At 32.6% G+C, this 15958-nt stretch overlaps 1 protein-coding gene across 1 annotated transcript; it reads right to left on the bottom strand.

Annotated features, from left to right (window-relative positions):
- Nucleotides 1–14099: 14099 nt before the first annotated feature.
- On the bottom strand, nt 14100–15720 carry LOC103501601 (uncharacterized). The gene is made up of 3 exons (XM_008465215.3): nt 15381–15720; nt 14557–14622; nt 14100–14438 (listed from the first exon to the last, which is right to left on the bottom strand). Exons 1-3 carry the CDS (start codon nt 15687–15689, stop codon nt 14283–14285), a joined length of 531 nt encoding a protein of 176 aa, XP_008463437.1. The 5' UTR covers nt 15690–15720; the 3' UTR covers nt 14100–14282.
- Nucleotides 15721–15958: the final 238 nt, after the last annotated feature.

Below are 15958 nucleotides of genomic sequence, written 5' to 3'. Positions count from 1 at the left end.
AGACTACATCCATTTGGATCTATGAGATCTAGCATCAACTCCAAGCCTAAGTGGCTTAAGGTATATCTTATTATTTACTGATGATTTTTCTAGAAAAAGCTGGATTTTATTTTCTAAAAACTAAAGATCGAGTTTTTTGAAAAAAAATTAAAGAATGGAAATTAAAGATAGAAAAACAAATAGATAAAGAGATTAAATATCTTAGAACCGACAATGGTTTGGAGTTTTATGAAGAGGTTTTCAATGTTTTTTAGGAAAAATGATCACAAGATATAAGACTATGGATACACACTTCAACAAAATGGGGTGTCAGAAAGACTTAATAGAACAATCATGGAAAGCGTAAAATCCCTACTATCTGATGTTATCCTAGCAAAAACATTTTAGGTTGAAACTGTTGCCTATGCTATGTACACATTAAAAAGAAGTCCTCATACCTCTTTAGGGTTCTTAACACTTGAGGAGGAATGGTCCAAACACCCTCCAAATCTAATTGATCTCTAGGTGTTTGAATGTGTAAGGTACGTTCATCAAAATCAAGGAAGCTCTAAAAATGACTTGGTTTATGTCAAAGATCTTTTGAGTAAAGAATTTGACATGAAAGACATGGAGAAATCAAGAAAGATCCTAGGGATTGACATCTTTAAAGATAGAGACCAATCTATACAAAGTATCGGCCAATCAATCTATTATAAGAAGGTAATCATGAGGTTTAACCTAATAAATGCTAGACCTGTAACTCTCCCTATTGTATAACACTTTAAACTATCAGTTGCAAATTCTCCTAACGATACTGACACAAAACACAAATAACAAATGGAGAATGTGTCCTCTAGTCAAGCTGTGGAAAGTCTAATGTACCTAATGATCTCTACGAGACCTCACTTATCCTATCCAACAAGCCTAGTTAGTAGATACATGGCTAATCCTTGAAAGAGGCATTGGGAAGCAACCAAATGGATACTAAGATATCTAATCTGGTCTAAATATGTTAAACTAATCTACCAGAAGACCGCAAAATTAGACCTAGAACTAATTGGCTATGTGGATTCTGACTTTACTGGTGATAGTGAAAAGAGAAGAAGCCTAGCAGGGTATGTCTTTCTCTATAGTTCTAATCTAATTAGTTGGAAAGCAATCATACAATCTATTGTTGCTTTCTTAACCACATAAGCAGAATACATGGCTCTATAAGAGGTAGTAAAAGAAGGATTGTGGCTTAAAGAATTGATGAAGGACTTTGGAATCAAACAGTCAATTGTAAAAAGTTACTTTGATAACCAAAGAACCATACATCTATCCAAAAATCCACAATTTCATTATTGCAGAACAAAACATATAGACATAAAACTTCATTTCATTCAAGAAAAAATTAAAGAGAAATTGAAATTCTGAAGGTTCATACCTCTGAAAACACTGTCAATATGTTGACCAGGCATGTTTCATAGATGAAGCTCCAAAATATCTTCGAGCTGGTAAGCTTTGACTTACCTGAAAAAGAATGATAAAAGTCAACGATTGGAAGGATCACTAAACCTTAAAATGTTGGATTCAAGGTAAAGATTTGTAGCAGTTATGAATTCCAACATAAGAAGTCTTTTTTCTGTTATTTATATTTTCCATGTAAACACCTCTATATAAAAGTGTGTAACAAATAACAGAAGAACCCTTTTTCTAATCTCATACGAAACAAAAAGAAAAAGGAACCAAAAGAAAAGATCCTCATCTCAAGATTTTTTCAAGAAAGTGATCAATCCCGTGGAAGTAGGCATTTTTGGTCGAACCACATATATCTTGTGTGCATCTTCTTCTTCTCCTTCATCTTCAGTCTGTGTGTGCTCTCCTCTACTCATAAAATAAAACACCATCAACAAATTAAGGTTTGCAGAATAAGTAGAAAAGAGAAAAAGAGAGAAAGAAAGGTATTTCGTTCCAATTTTCTTTTCTTTCTCATCTTTACCTTTCGTGCAGGTGCATCGTGTAGGTGTATCATGCAGTTGTCCTTCATTTTATTTGGGCCTACAGGATAATTAATGTCCAACAGATGGAAAAAAGGCTTTAAATTTAAACGATCGTGTTGACCTTTGGTAAACGATCATGTTGATATAATCAACACAATCATGTAGTTCGTTTTAAACAATGAAAAAAATGGTTCAAATTTAAACAATCATGTTGATTATTTAAACTAATATTTAAGGAAGATAAAAAAGAATGTTGAAACAATCGTGAACTAGATTCAAAGAATCTTGATGAAATGATGAAGATGAAATATGAAATTTAAACATAAGAATAAATCGTTTACAAATAGAAGAAAGAAATTTTGGAAAAGGAGATGAATAAATCTAAAACAAAAGATATCGTAAAGAAGGAGGAAGAAGAAAAAGAAGTGATGAATCATCCGCAATATTCAAGGATAAATCTAGAAATTATAAAAATATTTTACCAACTTCAAGGGCTTTTGCTTTTTGTTACATGGACCGTAAATATTTTTTGGTTTTGTTATATTTATGTAAATTACTCTAATTATTAATTAAAATAAATTAAATATTAGATATTAATTAATTATACTTGAATCATATTCATATTTAATTAACTATATCTTATTGTATTTACATAACTTTTACTTTTAATGTGCCTAGGTATTCATATTAAAACTATGAAGGCATTTGGGCCCCAAACTATGGAGTGGAGTGGGTTACCTACTTCACGTTTAGGGCTCAGATTATGGAAAACCTAGGATTAGGTTTTCCAATATTCTTCCTTACTCTCTTGTTTACTATTGCACACTCTCCTTCCTTAATCCTTTTCAAATTTTGAGAGATGGGCCTCACGTGTCATTTCCACTTTTCTCCATTTTCCACTTTCCTTTCTCTCTTTTTTAATTTATTTCTTTATAACACTCTTTCTTTTTCTATTTCATTCTTTTTTTTTTCCTTTGTTTTCTCTTTCATTCTTCTTTTTTTTTCCTTCCTTTTTTCTTCCTAAAATATATGTTTAAATTTTATTGTATAATTTTTTTACTTCTTATATATGCGTTATAATTGTTTTTTCCGTTGTTTACTCATATATTCAATAACTCTTATCTTTACATTCTTTTTTTTATTATTATTTGTTTCAGTACAATAATTTTAGAAATACTAGTTATTTTGTATTTTATGGAAAATATATATATGCAAGGAAAAAAGTTAGTGCAAAAGAAAGATCGAAGATTTTCATTTGATATACCATATATATGCATGCAAAAAAGTGGTGAAAAGTAATGATTTATTAATAGCAATTGTAATTTATGAATGAACATTGTAATTAAGAAGATTAAGGAAATGCTTTTAAGAAAAATATTGCATTGCATGACAAATATATATGTGTGGAAAAAAAGTTAGTGGAAATGTAAGATCTTCTAAATATTACGAGGTCTTTTGAATGGTTACAAAAGTAAAACCGTAACACCCCAATATTTTGAGGTATTTTTCTAAACATTATTATCTTATGTTATTAAGACTTTAATTTGTTGGGTTTATGTTGTTTGAGTTTGGTGATAAAGAGAAAAGAAAAAGGAAAAGAAAAGGAAAAATGTATTATTAATAATAGTATAATATAATATAATATAATATAATATAATATAATATAATATAATTTTTAATATTATATATTTTTTTTAATTTCTTTAAACCCTCGCTGGAGTGTGTGCCCCTCACACTTCCCCATCTCATTCTTCTTCTTTGTGCTTCCACTAAACCATTGTCGCCTCTGCCTTCTTCTCTTCATTCAACTCTGTTGCTGCTGGGTTTTCCTAAATTTTTGTGCCTCCATCAATCCTCATCGTGTCCTCCCCCGTCACTTGAAGCCCAATCGTTTGGTTTTGGTCTGCCTCCTTCTTCGTTGCACGCGAATCCAGCCGCACGCCGTCGACGGTGCATTTCTTTTCGATGAGTTGCTCCCCATTTTGCCAGCCAAGTTGACAACCTCAATCCCAATCCCTACGCGCGCCTCCTAGCTTGTCGTTTCTCCGGTTGAGTCACAGGTTACTTCTCCTTTGGGGTCGCACATCCTTGTTTGTTTGTCACATTCTAAGTCCACTACTTTTTCACGTTGTTGTCGGCTCAGTTCTTGCATCATTGCATCTATCTTACTGTGAATCGCCTGTGGGTATTTGGTAAAGGTGAATTTCTGAGTTTTGTAGTTGTTTCCATGGCCATTTTAAGTGTAAATGTTGGATTAAATTGTTGATCATTGAAGGTGTTAGAGTTGACTTCTTGAATTTTCAACAAGCTTGGCTTGGAGTTCGATCCTTCATTTACTTGGGTAAGTTGTGGAATTCACATTTGGGTGAATTGGTTGGGTGAAATTGTTTGATATAATGTTTGAACCCTTATGTTTATGTTTAGGTTGATTCACTGAACTTCAATTTGTTCAAGGATCTTAGCTAAGCACATAAGGTAAGAGATTTCTATTACTAGACTCATATTGAGGTTGGATTGTGTTGACTAAGACATACGTATTGGTATTTATATTGACGAAACTAATTTGACTGTTATGTGTAGCTTAGATCTATCGATGAACTATATTGTTGACTGAATTTAGATGGCTTGATTGTCATGGATAGAGTGTACTTTTGACTAAACTTAGATGATTTGACTATCATGTGTAGTTTAGTTGCATTAATAGACTATACCGTTGATTGTACTTAAATGGTTTGATTGGTTATGCGTAGAGTCTGTGTTGTTAGTTTTAAATGTGTTATGATATGACTGTCATGAACTTTTTAGAATGAACAAAGGGGTGGCTGTTAGCTTTATCTATGGGGTAGTGTACCTTACAGGCACGGTGTGCTACGGAATCACTACATGTTGTGCATCCTTCTGGATCATTAGACTAATATGTGTATTCTACGGAATCCCTAGACTGATAGTGTATCCTATAGAATCACTAAACTAATATGTGTATCCGGCGAAGGGTAAGAAGGACTCGTGATCGCCATATGGGAATGTTTTTCTTTCAAATGCTTCCGCTTAATGTTTTTACCTTTTTTGTTTTGAGGATTAAAAATGAGTCATGTTTTAGGACATTTATTTTTTTTGTTTTTGTTTTTGATGATTTTATAAACGATGTTGTGAAATTTTTAAATTTGTTTGAAATAGGGTCCGAAGACAGCTTTCTTATTTTTGGATGTTTACTAATTTTAAACAGGTTTTTATAAATTTTTATGTTTAAATGAAATGTCTTAGTATTAAAATAATGACCCTTGGCTTAGTTTGAAAAGTTGGGTCGTTACAAAAACCATGAGGAGTTACGAAAAAAGTGAATAATATCGTACCACTATGAAGATATTTAACAATTATCAATGTCCATAACAAGTGGTACACGAGGTAATGTCCGCACATAAATAAGATGACTATTTAAGAGTACACTTTGGTGGTCTTTTGTTTGATGAGAGGATTGTTGGGAGCGCAACTAAAATTCTACTTTTGCAAGGTATGTACATGATATATAATTGAGGAGATTACCTCCAATGGTATGAGAGATTTTGAATGAAACTAAAAATCAAAGTTATAGTCACCTATTTTTGTCATACATTTTTTTTATTCTTTTAAAAGGAAATAATACTAATGACTAAGGTTTTAATTTTTTTTAGAAAATGTAAAATTTTGTAGTAATAGAAAATCTTATAATAATCAATTTTTTAATTTTAGAAAAAAGATAATTTAATTAATTTTTACACAAAATCATATAGTATCTCATTTAATTTATTCTTATTGAGTTTTCCTTATTTGTGTTCCATTCCAAGTCTATAAATAGTCACTTTGGTCATTTAAAAAGGGGAGGAAAATATTCTTTTGGAGAGATCTCCACGAAAAAACCTATCATTTACGAAAAGGTGGGTTTTTCATTTTATTTACTTGTTTTATTACTTTTTTTTTTTTCATTTTCTTTCTCTAATCAACCTTATCCCATGATGAATGAAAGCTTAATTGGTGGTTGTATTTGGTAGGGATTTACTCCAAAGATCCGCATCTCATACGACAAGTGATTTCCTTTGTGACCTCAATCTTTATTGTTTATTTCTTTTTTCTTCTTTCTTCTCTTTTAAAACGTAAGAAAAATGTATAAGGAAAATTTTATTGTTTTCTCTTACTACTTATTTCTTTTTTTTACTTATCATTATTCCTTCTCTTTTTTTTTTCCTCTAATCCTTTAGCATTTTTCTTTTCTTCTCAACTCTTGACCTTTTTTTTTCTCTAAAACATAGAGAGAAAGAACGAGGGATAAAGAAAATTTTACCTTTTTTCCTTTCCTTTCTCCCTTTTTTCCTTATTAATTTTTTACTATTATTATGTTTTTTTTCTTCCTTTTCTTATCGTTTATTTTCATTACTATTATGATTATTACTATTATTACTACTGCTACTTTAAAACTCGTATGATGATGTATTTCGTTCTCTTTTTATTTTATTTTCCTTTTGTCTTCTAAATTAAAATTCTACTACGTTTTGTTTTAGTAAACAATATTTTTTATCTCATCCAACTCCAACATTCTTAAATTCGTATCTTATTTATGCTTTTGTATGTGCTTAATTTATGTATGCCTGTTACTTTGTATTTATTTTGTATTATAGTTAATTAATTTGATTTCTTTCTATTTTGATAAATCAAGCCAAATTATCTTCTAGTAGCTATTAAATGGTTATTGGACTACCAATTAAAAGAAGCCACATGTGCCTCACACTTATTTCATATAAATTATTCATTATATTTTTTTATCATTTTTATCCCCAAATTCAAGAGTTATTTTATGTATAAAATTGACCATTGGTCAGTGGTATTATTCAATAAGCAATACGTATAAAATTCCAAAAACTAAACTTTGATGATTTAAAGATATTTGGATGTGTCTGTTTTCCTTGCCTACAACCGTACCAATCCAATAAATTTGACTTTCATTATGAGAACCGCATCTACCTTGGCCCAAGCCCGCAACATAAAAGGTTCAAATGTTTGTCAAAATCAGGCAAAATATATATCTCCAAACATGTAAAATTTAATGAAACTGATTTTCCCTTTCCATACCTATTCCCATCGGCCCAATACCAACCCCTCTCGGTCCAAAATCAATCATCAACCAATCACCCAATCCCATCTATTACAATACCCATACAAAATTGGTCTGCTTCTTCTAATTTAGCCCAGCCCATATTTCCTTTAAATCCACATGAACAACCCACGTCCTCCAACCAAATAAATTCATCCAATTTGCCTATCCCACTACATCTACATTAAACCCATTCATATTGCCCACCTCAACTTACAACCCACTCAACCCCAAAAAAATAACTCAAACTCATCTCAATCCTCACCAACTAATTCTCATCTTCCTAATTTACCAAGCCCACTAAATCAACCTCACACTCTAGAAACCCTCTCTTCCCCATTACCTGCTTCTTCTACCTCTCGCTACGATATTCACCCTTTTTCAGAAAATTACAACCCTTCAATCAGAACCTCATCTTCTCTAAATATATTCCATCTCCATCACCACCCTTCGCTCTCATTATTTCAACCCATCTTATGGTCACTCATGTCAAATCTAGGATTTTTAAACCGAAAGCTTGGATTCACTCTTCCTCTACCAACTGGGCTATTACAGAACCCACCCGATATCAAGATGCTCTTCTCACACCTCAATGGAAGCGTGCTATGGATGAGGAATTTATAACTCTCACCCAAAATCAGACGTGGTCTCTCGTTCCCCCATCTCTATGACAAAATGACGTTGCCAATAAATAGGTATTTTGCCTAAAAAGAAATTCAGATGGATCGATTCGCTATTACAAAGCTCGATTAGTTGTAAAAGGTTTTCATCAAAACTCTGGTATTGATTTTTTTGAAACCTTCAGTCCGGTTGTAAAAGTTTCCACCATTCGCATTGTTCTTAGTCTTGCACTGTCAAAAGGGTGGATTCTCCGGCAACTGGATTTCAATAATGCCTTTCTAAACGAAAAACTTGATGAAATGGTCTACATGACACAACCACCTGGGTATGTTCATTTCACGTACCTTGACTATGTATGCAAACTCAATAAGGCGATTTATGCTCTAAAGCATGTTCCACGTGTGTGGAATGCTACTATAAGCAGAGAGTTAATTTAGTGGGGTTTCTTCAATTCAAAGGCAGATTCTTCTTTGTTCATTTTTTGACAACAATCATCTATTATCTTGATTCTACTATATGTTGATGACGTCATCATAACGGTAACAATCCTTCACTTGTATAAAAAATAATTAATTCTCTAAATACTCGTTTTTCCTTGAAAGATCTAGGAGAATTACACTACTTCCTTGGTTTTCAATGCATCACCTTGATTCTGGCTTATTTTAAAACAAGAAAAGTATGTTGGTGATCGGCTACCTAAATTGAATTTATCTGATTTAGAACCTACTGCTTCTCCTAACATTATGGGAAAACATCTATCTGCTCATGAAGGAACTCCTTTAAGATCCTTTTATTTATAGAAGTACTATTGGAGCATTACAATACCTCACTCATAAACGACCTGATATTGCATATATTGTAAATCGTCTCAGTCAGTTCCTTCGACATCATACTAATATTCATTGGTAAGCTGTGAATCGGGTATTACGTTACTTAAGTGAAACACGTAAATTTGGCTTATTATTTCAGCGCAGTCCAGATTTGTCCATATCTGCCTATTTCGATGCTGATTGGACATCTAATATTGATGATAGAAAATCAGTCGTTGCATATTGTATGTTTATTGGCAATCTTGTATCTTGGTCTTCGAAAAAGCAAACCATTGTTGCTCGTTCAAGTACAAAATCTGAGTATCGTGTCTAGCTCACGCTGCATCTTAAATTGTGTGGTGCAGCTACTATCTAAATTAAGTGAAACTTCACTTATTAAACTAGTTCTTTTGTGTGATAATCTTAGTGCAAGGGCTCTAGCCACCAATCTAGTTTTTCATGCACAAACAAAACATATTGAGATAGATGTTCATTTTATTTGAGACCAAGTCCTTTGTGGTGTTTTGGATGTTATATACGTTCGTTCTTCATATCAGTCGACTATCTCGCCAAATTTCTTACTCATTCTCAATTTCACACTCTACGATCCAAACTCGGATTAGTAGAATTACCCTCTCGTTTGAGGGGATATTAGAGTGATTCATCAATATGACATGAACTCTAAGGATGCCAAGCTGGAAGAAATAAATCAAGCCAAATTATCTTCTATAAGTTATTAAATGGTTATTGGACTACCAATCAAAAGAAGCCACATGTCCCTCGCACTTATTTCATGTAAATTATTCATTATATTTTTTTTATTATTTCTATCCCCAAATTCAAGGAATATTTTATATATATAACTAACCATTGGTTAGTAGTATTATTCAAGGAGCAATACATAGAAAATTCTAAAAATTATTTCAAAACCCTTTTACTTTCTTTATATCATTTTTCTATTTACACTTTATCCTTAAAAAAAACTCTGACGAATTCAGAAATATCTGGGAGTATGTTATTTCAGAATTCTTGAGGTGAGGGGATCGATTTTTTGGGAGTCTGAGATCAATCTCCAATAATTTTTCGTAAAAATCTTATGTTATTTGCTTAATTTGACGTCTCACATATTTGATTTTGCTTGTTATATTGTCCATTATTTCATATTTGACCTCTTTTTTAAAATTTCTCAAAGTTTTAAAAATATTTTAGCCTAAATCACAAGTAACTTTGAATTTTTTTTTTTAAATTTCTTTTTTAAACTATTTAGAAACTTTTGCTTTAAAATTATAATTTATTTTTCATAAGATTTCCTAATCAACTTTTTTTAATAACTCACATTGATTTCGCTAGAAAAATATACTTTGGAATCTAGAAATTTCTAGAAGTCCGTTATTTCTAGATTCTTGATGTGAGAGATCAATATCTTTGGGAGTCCAAGATCTAATCCCAAGAATCATTGCGTTTTTAAAAACAATTATTCAAAAATTAGCCTATGATATATTTCGAGAAATTGTAATAATTTCTCATTCTCTTAAGGTAAGTAACTTTTTTTCAGTATAGTCTAATTGATGGAATGTATTCCACTTATTTTATGCGATCATTGCTTCAAATGTTGGAATGTGAGCAATGAAATAAGACATATTTAAAAAAAAAAAAATCTTTTTTTAAAATTTTATTTAAATAATTAATGATTTCAATTTGAGATATTAAATTTGGCTACCGTTTTCTAAATAGGTGTCACTACGAGAAGTTGGACTACTACCTACGCATAAAAACGTCGAAAAACGTTTAAAATACGTTGGGAACTCATTTTCCGACGCCGGATGAGACGTCAAAAAAAGAGTCGAAAGAAATGCATCAGAAGACGACATCTGCATTTTCGACGTTATTTGTGTGTTGAAAGCACACCATCCCCGACATCTACATGTCTGACGTCAGTCGTGCGTCGAAAACAATCCATCCTCGACGCGACATCAAGAATCATGTTCCCGACACTTTTGGAGTGCATCGAGATAGTCCCTATGTCCGACGTATGAGGTACATCGGGAAATTGTTTAAATATATATATATTTATTTATTTATTTTCCTAAAATATTTTTTATTCAATTGTAGTATTCGTTTTCTATTCTAGTACGATTTATGCCATATTAAATTACAGAAAATAAACAATAAATTAGTGAACAATGATATAAAGTATCAACTTCAACAACAATTTAATATGTTTACGGTAACATAAGGTTCATAATACACCGACTTAAAAAATAGTAAATGTTAAATAAATACATAGAAATCCATAAAAACTACGTACGTCTCCTAACGAGCTGCATACGTCATTCTACACCGACGGGACCTACAATAATACAAAAGTGCCTAAGTTTAGTATATATGCATATCATCACTGAATAATGTAATTTCAAGAACTTAAGAATAATGGAAACATATATACGTACCACAATAGATCATGGTCCTTGATGTGCCCCACTCATGTCTTTTATGAGCTTCCGCATTTGTTCCACTTATGAAGCTAACATCTCTAATGTCTTTCTCCGTTCTTCAGTTGTTGGTCCAGCCTCATCAAGCTCGACTCGTAATTGGAGCTCTGTCGTGGATTGCAAACACGAGGTCAAGGCACTGCTAGTACTGGTCGCCTTGCGGGACTTGGGCTTGGGTCCCTAACCAAGGCCTTTTGTGTAGCCCGGTCGTCTACCCAAAATACTCTTACATATCTCGTCTCCAAAGAATGGCTAAGAATCATCTAGGGTAGGCTGGGATTGGAGTTCCAACATTTGATTCTACAACAAATTTCAAAATTAAGTTAGTAAGTCACAAATAAAGAGGACAAATAAGGACAAAAGTATTGCTTGAATAAGTTATATGTGCATCATTTATGGCATGCGATAAAAACGTGCCAACTCGAACATGTGTTTGCCTGAATAACTCCACACAGTTGACTGGCTAACCACGTTGCTCAGCGAGCTCGTGCTGTCGTTGTAGAAACGACGTCGACCCGTTGTTACGATTGTAAGGTTGCTTCTATTTAACAGCCTTGTTGATTCGTGATTGCTCCTGCATGAAAACAATTATATTGTTTATTTCTTATACATATTAAAAATTGAATTGAAATAACCATTTATAAAATATATCATTGCTCACCTGGAATACACGGCTTATGTAATGATCGCAAAGGAAGTGTTAATTTTCCATACGTCCCACAAATATGTGCGGTGGGTTAGCATGTGCCTCCTCAGAGTTACTGTACTTTTTGAAGTGCCTGTGACAGTCGCCCTTAAACTCTTTGAAAGTACTGAGCATTTGATGCTCAATGAATCTATTAATTGCTTGATCGTTGAAATTAAGTAAGAAAAAGCGCTACACATTGCAGAAAACAACACATTAGCTTGGTTAATTTAAATATGTTTCAAATAAAAACAGAATTATGTATTGGACGTACCTGTAGGTCGCCCTTGATGACCTCGATGTATTCTCTTCCTATGTCTGCCCACCTAAGGCAACGGACTAGAAATGTCTTCCTTACACACACATCAATCGTTTGGCTGAACCAAACAGAGTGTGGCGAAATAGACTTCTTCGCGCCAGGGGCTATGGACATTGAAATTCTCCCATTGGCGTGAACATAACGCTCCAACTTCAAGAGTCAATACTACGCACGTCTCCTTGGAGTTGGAGATGGTTGAATAGTTTCTACTGATTAAATTAAAACAAGTCAATGTAAGAAATAAGTTCAAATAATTGTGAGTTAACATACCATTAGAGTCATCTGAATTTTCGCCAACCGATGACGACCCTCCCGCATTGTTATTTAGATCTTCGACGAACTCGAAAAACATCACATCTCTCCCGTTGAAACCGTTCGGGAATGACAACATAGTACTTGTGAACATAGAAAACAAATATTCATTAAACAAATATAAACACATAATCAGATTCAAAATATAAACTAAATAAATATGTGGGTACGTGGTTAATTCGTCACTATCATTTGTCATTGCTTGTTCCGCTTTGATGTGAAATTTTCAACCGCATTCAAAATTTTAACTTTAAAAACTAAAATCAAACAATATCCTAAAACTAATTCACTATTCAAATCTTAAACTAACTTCAAGAAAACAAAACTCTAAACATACTAACCTAAACTAACTTCAAAACTCTAAACTCTAAACAATATCCTAAAGGATTTGAAACTTACCAAATAGGGATGAGCGGTGGTACGACGGCAAAGGGCACGACAAATGGGCGAAGCAGCGACACGGCAGAGTTCTCTTCATTTTCTTCTCTTCTCAACCCTCTTATTTCTCTTCATTTTTAGTTCTATGAATTACAGAACTGAAACGAGTATATATAAGGGAACTTCCAACGCACCATGAAAACATCGGGACTTCCCCCTGTTCCCAACGCCATTAGTGATTCATTGGGAATAGTTAGAAACATTCCCGATGAATCACTAAGGGCGTTGGAAATAGATAACATGTATTCCCAACGTCATACATGGGATGTCGAAAATATTGATCTGACATAATTAATCTTCGAATAGTTTCCGACGGTCCATGTAAGGCGTCGAGAATGGTGTTATCTATTTTTGACGCATGACGAGTACCATCGAGAACAGGGATCTCCATTCCGACGTCCCATGCATGGCGTCGGGAGACGCTATATATTTATTTTAATTGCGAACAATTTCCAATGCCCTAATCCCAAACGTCGGGAATGGCTTCTTATTTTCCAACGTCCCTTTTCCAACGTCCCATAAAGGACGTCAGGAAAAGATAATATTAAAATAATGTGTTCGTCGTGTCCCGACGTTCTTTCTTCCGACGCCGTCTTGTGCTAGGAACCCCCCAATTTCTTGTAATATGTTATGGGGTGCTAAACACCTTCCTGTACACAAATGATTCCCAAACTCAACTCTATTTTTTTTTTTTTTTGCAAATTATTTTTTTATTTTATTTAAAACTTATTTGCTAGATTTTTGTGTCCAATCACACCGTAAAATAAAATATTGGTGGCGAATCTTTTTTTTTTCATTTTTATAATTAAACCCTTTTTGAGAACGTTTGTCATTTCACATAATCTTAGGTATGTGACAACAAAAGTCATGAAGAGGGATTATGTCCAAAATTGAACAACATCATACATTTATGGAAATACTTGCTTGGTTGGTTTTGTCCTTAACATGAGTGGTATTAGAGCTATGCCCTTACATCTAGTCACATAATATATCTTGATGTAGCCATTATTGTGATATGCATGGTTGAGCTAAATTAGGATAGAGAATGGGCTCAGGCGAAGTAATTACTCGAGAATAAACATAAAATAAGATTACTCTATTTGAGTGGAGGTTTTTTGTGTTTCTTTTATTCAAGAGGAGGATTGTTTGAAGTGCCACCAAAGTTGCACATTGTCCAAAATATTTTCGAGAAGGAATGTTCGACTATATTTGAGGAGAGGCTTTTGGTCCCATATTACATGTCAAATAGTGAAAAATAATTCTCATTCATTTTTTTTAACAAATCAGTTTAATATTTAATTAAATAAGGGAGATAAAAGAGATCAATATGAAACAATGTGTACTATATATATGCATTTATCAAGGGAGAAAACCTAACAAAAAAGTTGACATGGATATTATACAAAATACAGTGTGGGAAATGATTGAAAATGTTACCAACGTGTCAACCTAATTGAATATATGTATATGTATGTATATAAAACATTGTGTATAGAAGAAATTGAAGAAGGGAGAGAACCCTAAGCAAAATAATTGAGAGCCATGGATACAGGAACTAAACAAAGACCAATGTTCTTAAGTCCTGTGCTACAATAATTCTTATTATTATCCCTCCCCACAACACCCACTTGAATTATTCTATCTTCAACCTCCCCATAGTCTTCACTTCCTTTTCCCTACAACAATAAAACATAACCCCAAAAACAAAGTTAGATTGTATATATTGCATCTCAAATAATAATGTTATTATAATATCAAAAACTCAACATATTTTTTTAGATAAATATTAGAAACCTTGTGCTTTGTTTGATTGATCGTTGCCCTCTGCTTCTTCTGTTGCTTAGAACTAGGCTCATCCATCTGATTAATACCAAATTAGTTCACCAAGTTAATATTTGTATATAAAAACTACTTGCATTTTTTTCCTAACGGAAAGAAAATCATTAGAGGGGGTTGATGTGCGACAGGTTTGGAAAAGTAATTCAAGTTTATATTTATTAGTTTTAATTATTATTCGAAAATGGGCGAATTTTAAAATTTTTACATTCAATTGTTATGCTAAAACTCCTGTTTGTATTTATTTGATTTCATTTAGTTTTTTTGTCTTTTAAAATTAAGTACATAAACAGTATTGCATCTTATCTATTGGTTTTTATGTTTTATTGTCAACATTTTAGAAGTGATAAATCCAAGCTAAATTTTGAAATTAAAAAAAAAAAAACTTATTTTGTTTGAAATTTGGCTAAAGAATTCAATTTTTTTTACTCAACAAAAATGCATCACAATAAGTTTAATTTAAAAAAAGAAAAAGAAAAAGAATGAAATAGTTATTAAAGAAACTTCTTTTTTAAAAAAATATCGAAATTTGTTATCTCACCCTTTCATACAGTTGTTTTCATATCATTTAGAAAATATTTGAATTCTCAATACGCTAAAAGCAAACAATAATATTTAGTTTTGAAAAATGCTACTGATTTTCAAATTTTGCCTTAAAGTTTTTAAATTATTTGTGATAACAACGAAAGTAAATATATTCAAGAGAAAAATATAAAAAGAATTATATTAAATTACTTCTGAAATTATTCACAAATGTGATATTAATTTGCTAAAGAAAGTACCTTGGAAACAATGGAAGGATGAGGAGGAGAAGTGGCAGTATCTTCGAGATCATCATCGGCTGCCATCTTCCTCCGTTTCAGTCGGAAGGAGGAAGCAGAAGCCTGAGCTCCACCATCCACGGCGGAGGAACAACAAAGGCGGGTTTGAAAAAACTCATAAGAAGAAGAATGAATCGTACTACGAACATCGAACATGAGAAGATCGTCCATGGAGGAAGAAGTACTCCAACTAGGGTCCTCGTGAAACGTCGCTTCACACCGATCCTCCTCGCCGTGGCTGCAGATTCTGGAGTTGGCTGAGTTTTCCATTGATATGAACAAAAGAAAACACAAAAATGAAAAAGAGAAATATATTGGTCAGTACTTGGAGAATAGCGGGGGCATTCTGTTGGTATATATATAATATGAATATTGGAAGATTATGATTATTTTTTAATTTGATTTTCTCAAACATTTTCGATTTTAAAAATAATAGTAATAAAATAAAATTGTGTGGGGGCATGGGACATGGTGGTGGTGGAGAAGTTGGCTCAGAAGTTTATTTGTTTATTATACTTCCATTATGACATTTTCCGATA

The sequence above is a fragment of the Cucumis melo genome, chromosome 6 (genome assembly GCF_025177605.1).
Source record: "Cucumis melo cultivar AY chromosome 6, USDA_Cmelo_AY_1.0, whole genome shotgun sequence".
NCBI classification, from domain to species: Eukaryota; Viridiplantae; Streptophyta; class Magnoliopsida; order Cucurbitales; family Cucurbitaceae; genus Cucumis; species Cucumis melo.
This window is presented reverse-complemented; position numbering and strand designations above follow the sequence as displayed.

Excerpts from the sequence above, each read along its gene's own strand:
- LOC103501601 (XM_008465215.3), bottom strand. The coding sequence starts at position 15,689 with ATGGAAAACTCAGCCAACTCCAGAATCTGCAGCCACGGCGAGGAGGAT. Across the intron at positions 14,623-15,380 it reads ATCCTTCCATTGTTTCCAAG|ATGGATGAGCCTAGTTCTAA; the intron begins GTACTTTCTTTA and ends GGTATTAATCAG. Across the intron at positions 14,439-14,556 it reads TCAATCAAACAAAGCACAAG|GGAAAAGGAAGTGAAGACTA; the intron begins GTTTCTAATATT and ends TTATTGTTGTAG.